The sequence below is a fragment of the Eurytemora carolleeae genome, unplaced genomic scaffold (assembly GCF_000591075.1).
Source record: "Eurytemora carolleeae unplaced genomic scaffold, Eaff_2.0 scaffold525, whole genome shotgun sequence".
Classification (NCBI taxonomy): Eukaryota; Metazoa; Arthropoda; class Copepoda; order Calanoida; family Temoridae; genus Eurytemora; species Eurytemora carolleeae.
This window is the reverse complement of record NW_019396459.1, coordinates 92,572-110,004: the sequence shown is the minus strand read 5'-3', so window position 1 is coordinate 110,004 and position 17,433 is coordinate 92,572. Positions and strand designations below refer to the sequence as shown.

General features: G+C 31.1%; 2 protein-coding genes across 4 annotated transcripts in view; one reads left to right on the top strand and one right to left on the bottom strand.

Annotated features, from left to right (window-relative positions):
* Positions 1-5,107, top strand: LOC111703669 (uncharacterized protein At5g50100, chloroplastic). 2 transcript variants are annotated; one of them, XR_002765662.1, is made up of 6 exons: positions 1-222; positions 822-864; positions 1,348-1,410; positions 1,484-1,547; positions 1,902-2,002; positions 4,815-5,107. XR_002765662.1 is itself a non-coding variant. In XM_023475688.1 (5 exons), the coding sequence occupies exons 1-5, from the start codon at positions 148-150 to the stop codon at positions 1,942-1,944; spliced, it is 288 nt and encodes a 95-aa protein (XP_023331456.1). In that variant the 5' UTR covers positions 1-147; the 3' UTR covers positions 1,945-2,067. The 2 variants fall into 2 exon arrangements, 1 of the variants encoding a protein (XP_023331456.1); XM_023475688.1 differs by lacking the exon at positions 4,815-5,107 and having other exon boundaries at positions 1,902-2,067.
* Positions 5,108-5,214: 107 nt separating this feature from the next.
* The window catches only part of LOC111703668 (uncharacterized), a 29,321-nt gene continuing 17,102 nt past the window's right edge, over positions 5,215-17,433 (bottom strand). Inside the window, exons 15-25 of one of the 2 annotated variants that reach the window (XM_023475686.1) lie at positions 16,989-17,092; positions 14,855-14,930; positions 13,589-13,667; positions 12,064-12,161; positions 10,449-10,510; positions 8,245-8,299; positions 7,417-7,494; positions 7,018-7,074; positions 6,703-6,791; positions 5,631-5,740; positions 5,215-5,320 (exon numbers count right to left, since the gene is read on the bottom strand). In XM_023475686.1, coding sequence (XP_023331454.1) covers positions 5,259-5,320; positions 5,631-5,740; positions 6,703-6,791; positions 7,018-7,074; positions 7,417-7,494; positions 8,245-8,299; positions 10,449-10,510; positions 12,064-12,161; positions 13,589-13,667; positions 14,855-14,930; positions 16,989-17,092 — 870 coding nt within the window. In that variant the 3' untranslated portion in view covers positions 5,215-5,258. Of the gene's footprint in view, positions 5,321-5,630; positions 5,741-6,702; positions 6,792-7,017; positions 7,075-7,416; positions 7,495-8,244; positions 8,300-10,448; positions 10,511-12,063; positions 12,162-13,588; positions 13,668-14,854; positions 14,931-16,988; positions 17,093-17,433 lie in introns of those variants that run through there. The other variant, XM_023475687.1, reaches the window with a different exon arrangement.

Genomic DNA, 17,433 nt, shown 5'->3' with positions numbered 1-17,433 from the left:
TGAAAATTGTAGTAACCCAGGATAAGATGATTTTTGGAAATTTTTTTTTTCCGAGAAAGTATTTGAAAAATTCCTATTCCACTTTATTCTTGCGACCACTGTAATTAATCACAGTGTACTAAACTAGGTGTAAGCTACGAGGAAGGTATGAAGAAGATACACGCAGTTACGTCTTCGGGAGAGGTCATAGTCGGGATGCATGTCTTCAGGGAGGTCTACAAGGTAGGAAGGTCTTATAATTAGGTCATGTCTTCACTCAAGTCAACAATGTAGGTCATCTCTTCACTTATACAGGGAGGTCTACAAACTAGATAGTTTCTTCAGGGAGGTCTACAAGGTAGGTCATGTGTTCAGGGAGGTATACAAGGTAGGTCATGTCTTCAGGAAGGGTTACATGGTAGGTCATGTGTTCAGAAGGTATACAAGGTAGGTCATGTCTTCAGGAAGGGTTACAAGGTAGGTCATGTCTTCAGGAAGGGTTACAAGGTAGGTCATGTCTCCGGGGAGGTCTATAAGGTAGGTCATGTCTCCAGGGATGTTTACAATTTTTAAAAATATCTAAACCTCCGAACAGAAAATAAATAAGATAAATAATTAAAAGTCTGTCATCCTTGATAAGCCAAAATTTTATAAGGTACCGTTGTGAATCGGGTGGCGGGCTTTTGGATCTTATTTCTAAAGTTTTCATATCAGAAATAATTCTGAAGAACTGAAAATATAATGTTAAATATAATTTTGGAAGTTCGCAAATAGAACATGTGTAATCTTCTTGTTTTGTCCGGGATGCTGCATAAGCACCAAGCTTTAAACCCCTTTTTCAGGCTGTTGGCTTAGGATGGGTCTGGGCATTTACTCAGTTACCAGGTCTGAAATTATTTCTTTTTTCTACTTACATAACACAATTAAGTAAAAGTTTATAGCCGGTGACTGACTCCGCTAATTTTGATTTTTAAATGAAGAAAAAATTGAAATTTCTTCATGAAATCTAGAAAATCTTTGACATTTTTTTTTTCGAAATGTCGAAAAGCTTGCGGATAGATCAGCAACAAAAAGCTAATTTCGGTACGATGCGCCCTTTAGACCTTGGGGCTAGGACCGAATTTAATGAATTTGAGCTAGGTCACTAAACTACATACCGTCGATTTAAATTCTTATCTGTAGTTCTGCAGTGAAGTTATATCAACAATAAGGACATGTAGACAAATCCTTCATGTTCTATAGATATAAACAACTATACTGAACTATTTGAATCGACGGTAGGTAGTTCAACGACTTAGCTCAAATTCATTAAATTTGGTCCTATTGTGATCAAGATTTTTTTCCCCATTCGAATTAATTTATTTTTAGGATTTAACTCTGTATGTGATAGATTTTACGATTATTGGGCGGCTTGGCGCATGAAAATAACAGGTTTTTAAAAACATAAAAATCATCAAAATGTTTCAACTTTTTATGTCAAATTTTATATTTTTTTTATTTTAAGGTCGACCTGAGCTTGAACACGTGTTTGCGGAGAGAAAACAGATTCTTAAAAAGTTTAACCAAGGGTATTAATAATTATTATTAAATCTTACGCGTATAAAAATAAAAATTAAGAAAGTAATAAAGGAGGGTTCATCAGTTTCATGGAATTATAGAAATTTTTCAAAATATGATTATGAATTCTATAAAATTACTATGCAATTCAAGTTTGTAGGAAGTGTTAAATAATTCATTCTCTGTTAGCCCTTTCCAGATTGTTAAAAAATACAAATTTTCATTTTAACTCAATTTTTTTAACTTTCCAAACCGAAGGGTTTAAATGGATACCCCCCCTGTCCTTTTTGACAGGGGGAGGATTTATAAGACAAAAATATCCCAACCGGAATAGGGTTAAAGTAAATTTAAATTCCTTTTTTTAGATCTGATAAGCTTTGTGAAGACGAGTGCAAAGTGAAGAACTAGAAATACAGTCTAAACACAGAGAGAAGTTATTAAGATTATAATCATATTTCAAATTAAAGTATGAATATAGATCATAATCTTTCTGTAATTTCAACTAATGAAAAATATAATAATTATCGCTTACTCATTAACTTCATTTTCTTCAGAGTATTGCTTTGTAAGCAAACTCTGTAAATTTTAATCTTGTAGCTAATTTGTTGTTCAAATGTGTTTTAAAAATCAAAGTAAATGCCTTAAGACCTTTAAAACAACAAAACTACTACAATGAAATGCGCCAATTTTGTTTGCTGACATTATTAAAAATGTACTTAACGATTTTTAATTATAGAAATTCACCTATAGTAAATCATAGATTTTTACTGTTAATAAAATTCAATGATACATTAGGACCCACAAAAATGTGGAAAAGGAAGACGACAGTTACTGCTTGATTTATGTCATGGTTTTTAATAGTCCAATGAACATGAAATGCAGTAATTGTGCTGCTGTGCAGTGTACAGAGAGCCATTAAACTGAATAAGCTGATTTTTAAGCACTTTGTAAATTTTTTTTAGTTAATCAAATATACATAAGATTGTTTAACTATCGTCTTCCTATTTTACAATTTCTGAGCCTTAGGTCTAATGTCGACTCTGATCGATCTTGGAAATGTTTAGTAGCTTAATATTTTTAAATTGATACTTTGCCAGGAATCTCAATCAAGCGGAGTTGCTATCTATACAAAATATAAGATATGGTTGTTAATCGTTTTTGAGAACGATCATTAAACGATCGTTTTTTTCGTTTTCCTATCGTTTTTTGTTTCGTTTTTCGATCATTTTCAAAACAATCGTTTTAAAAACTTTTTTAAAAAACGACAGTTTTTAAAACAATCGGAAAACGAAACAAAAAACGATAGGAAAACAAAAAAACGATCGTTTTTAAAAAAAAAATGAAAACGTTAACATCCCTAGATATAAGTAAAAACAAACCGAAAAGTGAGTGATATAAACTTAAGTTTTTGGTTTATTTTTCTATATTTATATTTTTTTCAATTCTTCTCTCAGGGACATAATTTGGTATAGTGTATACTGTATAGGTAACTTCCAAGCAAATGTATATAAAGGGTGGACACGAAAAAACTGTCCTTCTACTTTTTGGCCTCCTACAACAGGCAATTAATCAAAATCTGTAAAACTAAAAGGACAGATTTTTCGCGTCAACCCTTTAAATATGTAAAGCTTTAAATCATAATGAGATTGTTGTAGCAGTTTTCTTAGATCTGCAAAAAGCATTTGATTTGGTAAACCATGATATTTTACTTATGAAATTGAAGAAAATGGGGGTTCGGGGAAGCTCGTTAAAATGGTTTGAAAGTTATTTGAAAAATAGAAAACAGTTTGTAATGATTAATGGAGCCTTTTCGGAATTTTTTAAACTTTTAAACATTGGTGTCCCCCAGGGGAGTATTCTTGGCCGTCTTCTGTTTCTATGTTTTATAAATGATATGTTTAAGTCAAATTCTCTTTTGAATTTTGAATTTGCAGATGATACCTCAGCTCTTTGCAGGGGTTCTGATATACATTTTCTTTGCAATTTTGTCAATATTGAACTCCAAAAACTCGGAGTCTGGCTTCGTGCTAATAAGCTTTCCATCAATACTGACAAAACTAAAATTATGATATTTCACTCCAAAGGAAAGCATATTCCTGATGTCGTCTTCAAATTTGATAATGATTCTGATACTCTTTCTAACCCTTCAATTGTATTTCCTATTGAAAGAACTACTAATAAATCGAAAGTTCCAGCATTTAAAATCCTCGGTGTTTATCTTGATGAGAATTTGACTTTTGACTTTCATTTTAAATCTATTACATCAAAAGTCTCAAAGTCTTTTTTCTCATTAAAAAATGCTAAACAAATATTGACTTCATCAGCCCTTACATATCTTTACTATGCTTTAATTCATCCTCATTTCTTGTATTGTTTACCAATTATATCTTGTACTAGCCAGAAAAATGTAAATATTTTATTTAAGAAACAAAAATTAGCTATTAGATTGATAACCAAGTCTAAATACAGGGTGTCCAAAAAAACATGGGAATTCAGTGACGAATTCGATATCGTCTTTGTTATGAATTAGCATTGTAATACCTAATTTCAAAAGCCATAATATTATTATGTCTGCTAGAGTTTATTTAATGAAAAGGGTAAAAGACTGAAAAGATGTGTCTATAATGTCTCCGCAAGATGAACAGTGAATATGGACAAGTTTACTCTGTTTGTATACTGTAATTTTCTTGTTTTACTAAGTACAACCGGTTGCAGTCAAAACATAAACAAACAAAATGTAAACATAGCAGACGAAACTCTTACAGATTACAGCTTTCTCAGTAGGTATCACTATACTAAATCAAAGAATTATTCATAAAGACGATATCGAATTCGTCACTGAATTCCCATGTTTTTTGGGACACCCTGTATAATGCTCATTCACAGCCTTTATTTTATAGCACAGGTATTTTACCTTTACCTGAGCTGATCTTACAGCAAAAACTTCAATTTATGCATTTATTCAATCATTCTCTATTGCCTAGTTCTTTTGATGAATTATTTTTAAGAAATGCTTCACTTTTTGGAAACCTTTATTTTATGAGAAATTTAAATGACTTTTATGTGCCGGGAGTAAGAACAGAATTTCTTAGACGATTTCCTTTTTACTCATTTCCCACTGCATGGAATTTTCTTTCGTCTGAATTTAAAGAAATAGCTCAAAAATCCATTTTGAAACAGTCGTTAAAAGCCAAACTTTTCGATAATCTTAAAGATTTTCAATGTGAAAAACTATTTTGCAATTCTTGCTCCTCCCTTTAACTCTCATTTATTTTTATGTGTTCCACCCCGAGAATGGAGGTATCCGACCTCTCCTTGACGGATTCCTGCACGTTTATGAACTGTATCCTCTCCAGTAGCTCCAGCTCCCTCCATCCCATGAGCAGCATGACATCCAGCAGCACCTCTTCTTCAAGTCAGCACCATTGCAAAAACTGACTCTCCAGTGGGAGGCTGCGTGTTAAACAGCCCCTGGCTATTAATGCCTCCCCGTCTCAAGTTTATAAATATATTTTGAAATATGATATTTTCTATGTTTTTGGCTTGGGACAAATATATATATTTGATTTGATTTGATTTGCTTTGAAGTTGCATTTTGAAATTTGTAAAATTTCTCAGGTTTTCATTTAACCAAAATAAGGCCAAGCACTACATCTGATGTGAAGTATATGAATATTATCTAATTGTATTAAGCTTTATTTAATTTTAAATGTTGCTTGAATTTAAATTTGTCCTCCATTCCCATAAAACCCATTTGGCTCAACTGTCTCTGTCCAAGCAGATTCTAAAAAAATAAATTCTAATAAAAAAATCTTGAAAAGATTAAATTTTTAGATAAAAGAGATTGTATTCAGATTATTAAACAGGAACCTTGATTTGAAATAAATTTTAAAAATATTGATGTTTACTTTCTAAAAGTTGCAGAAAATTGATATTTACATTCGAATTTTTAAAAACTGCCTTGGAAATAGAATAATCGTTATTTTCGAGGTTTTACGGCAATTCAAACAATGATAAGGATTCAAGGGTATCATTGGTAGATAAGTGTAGATATAAGACATGTAGATATGTAGATATACGTGTAGATGACATACTTCGAATAAGTGCAACACAAGGTCCGTTGTCTACTTCTAGTATAATATCCATTATCCATGAGAGGGTTGGCCAGGTAGGGATATATTCAGCTGACCCACTGTTTCCACAACTACAATTAGACATTTAGTGGTGATTGTCGTCTTCTTTCTATTTTAATATTTGACAAGGTTAGGAACCCAGCTTTGTCTGGAAACTAAGTTTTTATTACTAAAGTCCATCGTTACAGCTTAGTATTTTTAAGCCAAGCTAAGAATGTTCCCGTTAGTCCCGTTGTGCATAGTGTCACACATTACCTGTAGTCCTGTTTTATAGTGTCACACATTACCTGTAGTCCTGTGTATAGTCCTACCCTTTACCAGAGGTCCTGTTGTATATAACCTTACTCTTTACCTGTAGACCTTTTGTATAGTACCACCCTGTACCTGCAGACCTGTTGTATAGTACCACCCTGTACCTGCAGACCTGTTGTATAGTACCACCCTGTACCTGCAGACCTGTTGTATAGTACCACCCTGTACCTATTCCATTGCATAGTTCCCCCCTGTAGTCCTATTACATGGCCCTACCCTACACCTGTAGTCCTGCTGTATTTTAGACCCACCCTGTAACTGTATGCCATTGTATAGTTCCCCCCCTCCATTGTATAGTCTTACCCTTTACCTGTAGTCCTGTTGTATAGTCCTACCCTACCAGAGGTCCTGTTGTACATAACCTTACTCTTTACCTGTAGACCTGTTTTATAGTACCACCCTGTACCTGCAGACCTGTTGTATAGTCCCACCCTGTACCTATTCCATTGTATAGTTCCCCCCTGTAGTCCTATTATATGGCCCTACCCTACACCTGTAGTCCTGCTGTATTTTAGACCCACCCTGTAACTGCATGCCATTTGTATAGTCCTACCCTGTACCTGTAGTCCTATTGTATTGTATTGTATTTTGTAGTTCCACCCTGTACCTGTAATTCATTGTATAGTTGCCCCCTGTACATGTAGGCCTATTGTATAGTGCCCCACTGTACCTATAATCTATTGTGTAGTCCCACCCTGTACCTGTAGTCATTTTCCTATACCTGTAGTCCCAAAGTAACCCAGCAACTTGAAAATTAATTTTGTATCCGCTTCTCCCAAATCTTGTCATTAAAATAGATCCGTAATCTCTCTAAAAAAATCTATGCAAACAAATTTTTAATTTTTAAAAATAATTTCGAGTATCAAGGTTTACAAATACAGGGAAGGATGTAATTTGTCATTTTGATTTTACTCAAATTTTTATTTTGATCAAATTTTGTTTCCAATCAATTTCTGATTTTAATCAAAGTTTTAGTCACTTAAACTGCGTTCAGAATTTCTTATTTTTTATCTTAGTAAAAAATATTTGTACTTACAAATCCTAAAACACTTTTCCCTCCAACTGTAATCCTAGAGGTATCACACTGCTTCTCCTTTAAAAAAAACATAAAGAAAAAAACTTTAAAACAAGATTCTTAGATTAGGATTCTCCAAAGAAAGAACAAGATAAATCACCCATGAAATTATTTTTAACAGGATTAACAAGATAATTAAATATTTTTTAGCAAATCTGGATATGAAACCTTTAATCTAGTGTAGTGACAAAACATTCTAATTTTTTCACCGATCTCGAATCCCTTTTAAATTTCTTTATATTTTTGTTCTTAAAAGTTCTTGAAAAAAAGTATGGCAATAAATGCTTTTGAAATAAAAAATTCTAAATAAAATGAATTAAATTTTAAACCATTTAAAAATGAATTATTGTATTTTTATACCTGTCCAAAACTACTGATACAATAGGTCTCGGCAGCGCTTTGATTTGGTCTTTTAACACACTCATTACTGAGCATTTCCTTGTGAATTGTAGTCTTTTATTATAATTTGTTATTTTTTATAAAAAATGTCGTCTTTTATTATGATGATTTGTTTGTTATGGAAATATCGTTTTTTATTTTAATAATTTGTTTGCTCTATCAGGCGCGTACACGGGGGGAGCAGTAGTCCTGTTGCCCCCCCCCCCCTGGGAGTTCCAGGGGGGCCCTGTGTACGCGCCTGTGCTCTATATAAATCTTCTCTTTTATTGTGAGGATTTGTTTGTTTTTATAGATATGTCGTCTTTTATTATGTTAATTCTGTTTGTTTTATAGCAATATCGTCTTTTATTATGTTAATTTGTTTGTTTTTATAGAAATGTCGTCTTTTATCCAGATATATTTTTTTTTAATAGAAATATCATCTTTAATTATGACAATTTCTGTGCTTTTATAGAAATGTCCTCTTTTATTATGATAATTTGTTTGTTTTATTATGATAATTTTTTTTCTTTTTATAGAAAATAGTCTTTTATTGTGATAATTTGTTTATTCTATAGATATGTCGTCTTTAATTATGATCATTTTATAGACGCAACAGATAGAAGGAAGATTAGTAGCGATCAAAAGCGATAATTTTTCACCGTAAGCCTATATACCCTTTCATTTTTTGGGAAAACTTTTCCATTAAAACAATAAGATATTGCCGAGAACGCCGTAAGCCTATATCCTCTTTCATTTTTCTTGAACACTCCCTTTAAACGCAAACAATGTGAATCTGATAATTATTACCGATAGACTTAGTTCAGCAAGATATGTTGTAGATCTTTGGTTTGGATATGGAGGCCTGAAATATATTTTTTTAATAATTTAATTGATCAGATTTAATTATTTTTTTCCTTCGATATTTAAAGGGACAGTAAAGGAAAAATGAAAGGGGGTATAGGCTGAAAGCTAATCACTTTAGCTCTTGATCGCGACCCATGTAAGTCATATCTGATGTTCCTGTCTCAAGAAATTGATATAAAACTGTGTCAAATATATACGAAAATAAATATATATACAATTTTGTATAAAAGTAGTAGGTTTAAACAGATCATATTCAGAAAATAAGCAACCAATCTGAAAACGATGATATCCCAGAGAAAGCTAATTGTAAAGTAGGTTTACTTTTATATTTGTTATTTCTATTTTCAATAGATTTCATTCATGATATTATTTTTACGTCCGTATTACTTGACCAGAAATTCCACCAATGGCAGTGCAGTAAAGTGGTCACGTGATACAGGCGGAGACACGTGACCAGTATACTGCTCTGCCATTGGTGATAGTTCTGGTCACGTGATTTAAGTTTAAGATTTTCAAAATTTTACATATATGAATTTTCGTATAATTTTAACACAGTTTTATATCAGTTTCTCGAGACAGGGACATCAGATAAAACTTTCATTAGTCGCGATCAAGAGCTAAAGTGATTAGCTTTCAGCCTATACCCCCTTTCATTTTTCCTTTACTGTCCCTTTAAGACAATCCCGTCGCGCAGTTTAGAAATGTATTTTATGCTAGTATTAAAATAAATGAAGTATATAAAGTAGATTACTACAGTGCACCAGAAAACTCTGAAATAGGAAGACGACTTATAAATTCAAGCTAAGACTTAAACTAGTTCAATGAACATTAGACATAGCAATTTTACATTGTACATAGACTCTTTCATTTTGTGCTTTTCTAAGTTACTAGTAAAATATTTACATTGTTTTCTCGTTATCACTGTATCAACCAACTTACCACACTCAATCAAAAAAGAGATAAAAAGATAAATCATAAATATACATATATACATACATATACATATATATACATATATATACATATATACATACATATATATATATATATACATATATACATACATATATATATTACATCTTGAAATAAATTATACTTGGCATTCCGGGCGGTTCGCGTTCATCTTCTATTTCAATTGTAAACATTTTCTCTCTGTTTACAATGTAAAACAAAAACAAAAGATGTTTGCGGATTTTATAAAAAAAAAATCGTGGACTTTTAAATCAAATGAAAATTGAATTTTGTCGGGAGCTTATTTTCGAAATTTTTATCGTCTATAAACCTATATCGGGTCATGTGAGGTCCCACACAAAATTTAGGCCCGATCGGTTTAGTTCAACCGTTTTAACGTTTATTAGATACAAACAGACAAACAAATACCCAGACAGACAGCAAAGTATATATACAATACTAGCTGAAGAGCCCGCGTTGCCCGTTGAAAAAAAAATTTTAAAATTAATATTTTTAAAAATTTTAAAATTAATATTTTTTTTAAAAATTGCCAAAAAAAATTTTCGATTTTTTTAGCCTTTAACAACCCACGACCACCCATGAGTGTCTACAAAAAATTTCAGCCCAATTGGTTTAGTCTTTAGGCCGGCTATAGGCAACATATATAACGAATGTCTTGTTTTACTATATAGATATATGGAAACCCTTCAAAACATGCACCTGACTTAACGGATAAATATAAAAAGGAATTCAAATTTTCCAATTTTTATATCTTTGCAACCTGATGGTGTAAACATTTGATATTTTAAACTTAGATCATTCAACCTAATGTCGAAATCAAGCATTGATTTCGACATTCAAAGTTCTGTATTAACAAAATATCCAGATAAAGCATTAATCTACGATTCAAAGTTCCTAGCTCTGTATTAACAAAATATCGAGATCAAGCATTGATCTCTACATCAACGATTCAAAGTTCCTAGCTCTGTATTAAAAATAAATCGAGATCAAGCATTGATCTTGACATTCACGATTCAAAGTTCCTAGCTCTGTATTAACAAAATATCGAGATCAAGCATTGATCTCGACATCCACGATTCAAAGTTCCCAACTCTGTATTAAAAATAAATCGAGATCAAGCTTTGATGAAGCATTGATCTCGACATTCAAGATTCAAAGTTTCCAGCTCTATTTACCTAAGACCGTATCCAGCTAGTAAAGGTGTGGCACGTGTCATCTTGTCCAACATACTGTTCAACTGTTCTCCGAAAAAATTTACAATTTTGCATACAATTTAAAGAGGTTGTTCACTAAATAATTAACATGTTTTTTTACAATTTAAGAGATTGTTGACAAAATGTGATTACAATTTAAGAGATTGTTCCCCAAATAATTTACATTTTTGAATACAATTCAAAGTGGTTGTTCACTAAAGGGGGTTCACCAAATAACTAACAATTTTGTTCACATTTCGGAGGTATGTTCCCCAAATAGTTTTCCTTTTTCATGTAGAAATAATCCGTTTATTTTCAATAAAAGATAAAAATTTACTGATTTAAGAATTTATTGTCTTGCTAATCAAAATTGTATTAATATTTATTATACCACATTCTTATCGGATTTAATCTTGCATAGCCAAATCAGCAATAATTCTTATATTGTCACCCATTTCGTGTAATAATGATGATTATTCCACGAAGTACAGGTGACAATAATAAGAATTAATTCTCACAATCATGAAACTAACAAATTGCTTATTTTTTAAAATAGTTTTTTTTAACCTGAACCCTTTAAAAATTCTCATTTCTTGTTCTTTCATCAGGGGCGTAGAAACGGAACGGGGGCAAAATATATATCAATATCAATATATCACACATATTTTAAGATTTTAGGTCTGTCAGAATGTTATGCCATGAAAAAAGTGCTTCACGAAAATGATTCAGCATGCAAGATTTGCCCGATATGGTTAACAATGTAATTCTGGGAATGTATTGAAATCCTCCAAGAATGTGGTATAATATACTAATTTCTCCGTCAATTTTAAGATACAAGAAAGATAGACCACTTTATAAAAAGCTCGTCAGCCGTACAGCTTCGTTTTTACATTCTTTGCCATGCATTTAATGCACTTCGATGTATGTAGTTACTGCAGAGTGCAGGGTGTACCACGAAACATGACAGTTGGTGAATAGTTTTTAATGTCTTCTTCCATGATACTGTATTTGTTATTTAAGACTTTTTGCAGTTTCTTTCGTTTCTTTGTCTGAAATCAATTTTACTATAATATTACTGCCATTTAGTATTTCTTCTCATTAATTTTGGTATCAAACAACTTAAAACCTATGGAAGAAGAATTTTTAAGCTATTAACCAATTGTCATGTTTCGTGGGACACCCTGTAGTTTTACGTGTGTTTATTTCCTTTGTAAACAAATTTTAGCCTTCTTAGAATGAAAAAATTTTTTCCGATAGCCCAAAAACGAAATAAAAAACTTCATAGTTCAATTTTTTTCTGATTTCGAGTCGTAAATTAATTTATGTTGAGGCTGAATATCATACTAAACTAAACTAGCTTTTCAAAGTTTTTGGAAGTTTTTCGTTTTCTAACTAATTTTTTAAGAAGGTTTTAATATTTTTTTTGTCTCTGTAGTCATTTTTTAATTTATCTTTTTGGCCTATCAGAAAAAGTTTTTCAATTTATAGAGGGCTAAAATGTGGCAATGGGCATATTCATTAGGTTTATTCAGGACCTCTAATGGGCGGTTAGCTGATTTCCAAAAAAAGTCCAAAATCGATGACCCCTAAACCCTACCTTGCAGGTAAGACATGAAGGTCTGGGTCTATACGGAGCCGTCATATTAAACCCATCAGATAGAATTAGAGCTAGCACACAGTACTGAGGTCTTACAACTAAACACATCATCATCAAATTACTACCTATATAGTTCATATACACATATATATATATATATGTTTAGAAGTAAATTTATTGCTTCTAGATATAATTACATGTTAAATAACGAGTGTGTAAAAGGAGAGGAAGTTGAGCAGGTCTTCTCCGGTTCCAGGGTCCGACACTACTGATTTGCGGATTTCCTAATCCTCTTTCGGGGATTTCATATCCTCTACAGAAGTCCCCCCTAAGTCTCGAGTACAGAGAGAGTCGAGACTGATNTTTAAGATTTATGATTAATGATTTAAGATTTATGATTAATGATTTAAGATTTATGATTAATGATTTAAGATTTATGATTAATGATTTAAGATTTATGATTAATGATTTAAGATTTATGATTAATGATTTAAGATTTATGATTAATGATTTAAGATTTATGATTAATGATTTAAGATTTATGATTAATGATTTAAGATTTATGATTAATGATTTAAGATTTATGATTAATGATTTAAGATTTATGATTAATGATTTAAGATTTATGATTAATGATTTAAGATTTATGATTAATGATTTAAGATTTATGATTAATGATTTAAGATTTATGATTAATGATTTAAGATTTATGATTAATGATTTAAGATTTATGATTAATGATTTAAGATTTATGATTAATGATTTAAGATTTATGATTAATGATTTAAGATTTATGATTAATGATTTAAGATTTATGATTAATGATTTAAGATTTATGATTAATGATTTAAGATTTATGATTAATGATTTAAGATTTATAATTAATGAATTTAAGATTTATGATTAATGATTTAAGATTTACGATTAATGATTTAAGATTTATGATTAATGATTTAAGATTTATGATTAATGATTTAAGATTTATAATTAATGAATTTAAGATTTTTGATTAATGATTTAAGATTTACGATTAATGAATTTAAGATTTACGATTAATGATTTTAAGATTTACGTTCGATTAATGATTCAAGACTTTTAAGGCAATACTATAACATCATCATCTAAAAACTTTTATGATTTTCGTTTTTCTTCATCAATATTTATTAAACCCAACATGAAACCAGTGGAATTGCGTAGATATGATGTAAGTATTGCGTAGATATGATGTAAGTATTAGTAATTGCGTAGATATGATGTAAGTATTAGTAATTTAAGGTACTGTACGTGCGTAATGTCAAAAGACCCACAAAATTGTTTAATTCTGTTAATTCCTGCATGTTTTCCTGCAGTAGAAATGTACTTGTTACCACTTTTGAAAATAATCCGTTTTCAAAATCAATCACATAGATATCAAATTAATACTTAATCAGACAAAGCTTAGATGAGACAGTTGTGAATCCGACATGAACTTCTTTGGATGAAAGGTCACTTGAAATTACGCTTACAGTCCCTTTAAGACCTTTACCTGGATCACAAGATGGATGAATTCTGATTTGTTTAACAGTTCTTTTCTCCTCCCAGTACCCACTCTCTACACCAATATCCTGGACACACCACTGTCTACTGTCTACTGTCTACTGTCTACTGTCTACTGTCTACTGTCTACTGTCTACTGTCTACTGTCTACTGTCTACAAATGCTTACTGATAGCGTTAACCTTATATTTTTCACAAATATCCTGTCATGTATATATACAGGGTTACCCACAAAGGATGAGGCTGTAAAGACGAACAAAACTCTAAAAAATAAAGATTCCAAGGTAAAATTAAATCTTTTTCCTTACAAACAGTTTGGCAAGGCATTTTCTAATGATTGGGCAAAGATTTTGGTTGCAGAGAATAATAAATATAAGAAATCGGGCGGTATGAATTCCGTACACTCGTCCCTGAAGTCTCATCCTTTTTGGGCAACCCTGAAGTAAGTAGAAATATCTGTTTGTCAGTCTGTCTGAGTGTACTTGTGAAACTCTTAATTCGGTTGCATTGTGGCTCAAATATGGCTTGGAGAGCACATTAGCACCACAAAAATGTTCTTTATAACTTGGTTAAACATTTTAAGTTAAGTTTATGACTTTTTAAACTGAAAGGTTAGTTTCCAGGTAAAGCTGAGTTCCCAAGCTAGATTTTCATATTTTAAGAACTTTCGTTGAAAGCATAAAATTCTATATTATCCTATTTTATTTCTAATGTAAGTATGTGAAGGTAATTTTATATATTTAATGTAAAGTAAAATAGATTATTATCCTATATCAATTATTTGACGGTATATATATATCTATTATTTCACACTTTGACCATAAAATTCAAAATTCACAACATCATTTGCAATTTATTTTTTTTAGAATTTAATCTAGTAAAAGATTCTTTAAACCATTAAAAACTTTAAATCCCAAGCTTTAAAAAGGCTTTGTTTACATCGTAAAACTAAAACAAAAAATAAGTTTGCGTATTGCGGATTTTCTTAAAAAATCAAATTTTGTTGGAGGCTGATATTTGAAATTTTGATCATACATAAACCTTCCCTGGGGCCATGTTAGGCGCCACACAAAATTTGGGCCGGTTAGGTTGAGAGCCGTTTTGACTTTTATTGGATACAAACAAACAAACACCCAGACAAGCAAAGTATATATGCATATAGAAGATAAAACCAATAGCCCAGGAAAACTGCAAATTAGGCCCGATCTCAATAGTATATGCACAATTTTGAAATTCATAGATCGCTAAGATGTCACCTGTTCATCCTGGCAGATCACATAGATCTTGGATATTCTTGAATTCAGGTCTTCAACACCGGTTTGGTCTGTTCCCCTGAAAAATAAGCACTTGCAATAAACTCCAGCTTTCTAATTTATATATGTAGGCAACCGCATGGTGAAAACCTTTGATTTAAAAAATGGCTATTAGATCTAGCAGAATCAATATTTTATAAATTTTAAAGGACATCAGATTGCAAAACTAAAAAGATTAGAATATTAGAGTTTGTGGCGAGTTCTCCATTCCTTTCCAGTTTTCAGAATTTACGTCTATATGTTGGAAACTAAAAAAGTTTTTTTTACCATATTCCGATAAAATATTATAGATTTAGTCTGCTATAAGGTAAAATAAGGCATTCAGGGTTTGAGAACTCAGACAGTAGGTATAAAATCACAAGCTTTTAGCCAAAGAGAATAGAAAATATATCAGAGTGGATTTTAATAAAATCTCTCGGTATGAATTTTGTCAGTCCCTTCCAGCCTGAAAGGGAGTTCAAAGTGTACAAATCATGTAAATGTTCACAAATTATATGCAGTAGAGAACATTAATATGCATTATGTTCCCTAGACTATCCATTTCAATTTCGAATTTTTTAAAGCTGTTAAATAAACTTTATAAAATGAATTAGGTGAATAAAAACATCATTTGAATTATAGTTATAACGGAAAATCATTGTTTGTAAAGTGAAATGATCATTGGTCAATAATGAAACCAGCCTATTTCATTATTTGGTTTTCTTTTAATATTAATTTTAGATTTTCTATCAAATGATGTTCCAGGGCCCAAAATGTGAAGTACACCTGTAGTATGGAAACAGTACAACAAAATGGCCGTTTTACACTTTTTTTCTAGTAAATTCCACTCTAATATATATTCTATTCTCTTTGCTTTAGCCTTAAATGAGGGGCATGTTTTTGTTAGAAAAGTGAGAAAAAATATTATATAGATTAAATACTTTTCGAGTTCTAGCAAACAAAACTATATTGATCAGTCGGAATCAAAAAAGTGTTTTTTAAAGTAGCTTATGATTATTATGTGGGTCACAAAAACGTAGAAAAACCCTGATTTTTTTCGACGAAAAAAATTTGTTTTTTATATTTTCAAATATTGGATGAGAATTGATAGCTTGCCAATTCTGTAGCCAGAAGATGAAACAAAGCTATTTATTTTAAGCCGAGTTTTCATGCAAGATTTGAACTGAAAGAACCTGTACTTAAATATGATAAGTTCTCATAATATCTCTATTCACAGTTCTTGGCTTTAGACGCATTTTCATTTTCATGAAAAATAAAACAAAATATATCTACAAATTATTTATCAGATTTGCGTAAAGATTAATATTATATTGAAAATTTAAACAATTACATGTGTCTATTGTAATATTTAAAATATGTTTTTAAGTGTTTTCTAGAAAGAAAAAAACCTTGTTGTAAAACACATCAATCTTGTCAGAACAGAAGGGAAAGGACCAATTTATGGGAAACTACTAGTGACACTTTGTAATTATGGTTCATTAGTTATATACTAGAAATCAAAACTTATTTTTCATCTCAATTTACTAATACTTGTAAATAAGAGAGGGGGTGGGGGTAAAATCAGGTGGATGGGGGGAGTGTAAAATTAGCTGAAAGGGTGATGAAGGGGAGTGTAAAATAAACGTTTTTGATAAATATATATAGGGATAACGCGGGCCAAACAATTTCGTTTTGAAACAAAAAACATTATAATTTAAAATAATCATTTTGACCTAAGACTGGGGGACCTGTCGAAATTACTTATTTCTCCCCATTGGTATCTATATCAATTGGTGCTTGCTTCTGGTTTGTTTAAGAAACAACAGTTCATACAGTGATAACCATAAAACTGTAGAATAGGAAGACGATATTTAAGCAATACTGAAGTGCATTTGATGTTGTTTAGTAAGTTATTAAATCACTGACTAAGTGAAATGGGTCTTTTTACACTACACATTATGACTTATGTTCATTGGACTATTCAAAGTCAAATCTTGAGTTTAAAAGTTGCCTTCCTCTTCCAGAGTTTTCAGGTTTCATTTAAACAAACTTTTCTAAGATAAAATACAAAATATCTATTAATTTATTAATATCTTACTTGATATCCGTGATCCAATGGAAACATTTTGTAACAATAACAACAATACTTGGGGATACAGCATACCCAGTACACACATAGCTCTCATCATAAACTACACTCACCTAAAGGGACTGTACACTTAATTTAAGTTGGAATAGTATATACGCTACAATACTCAAAATATTGTCTTTTTTCTATTTGAAAATTCTGAAATTCATGCTCAGACAAAAGTGTCATCGTGAATATGGTCTGTGGCTCTTAAAAGGGAGAGACCGGCTAGGTAACAGATTTGAACCGAGAGTGCAGTATTAGAGAGAAAAATGTTAGGATTCATTTGATTCAATGAGACGATTAAACGGTGTATAATTTCAAAGTAAGAGTGTACATTTATTTGTAAAATTTCACTAAAAGGGATCGGTCCGCAGAAAAAACTTTTTTTAAAACAATTATTTAACAACTCGGA

What these genes read in the sequence shown, in the direction of transcription:
- LOC111703669 (XM_023475688.1), top strand. Translation starts at nt 148, where the DNA reads ATGAAGAAGATACACGCAGTTACGTCTTCGGGAGAGGTCATAGTCGGG. An exon ending in GGCATTTACTCAGTTACCAG is followed by an intron (nt 865 to 1,347) that starts GTCTGAAATTAT and finishes ATTTATTTTTAG; the next exon opens with GATTTAACTCTGTATGTGAT. An exon ending in TTGGCGCATGAAAATAACAG is followed by an intron (nt 1,411 to 1,483) that starts GTTTTTAAAAAC and finishes TTTTATTTTAAG; the next exon opens with GTCGACCTGAGCTTGAACAC.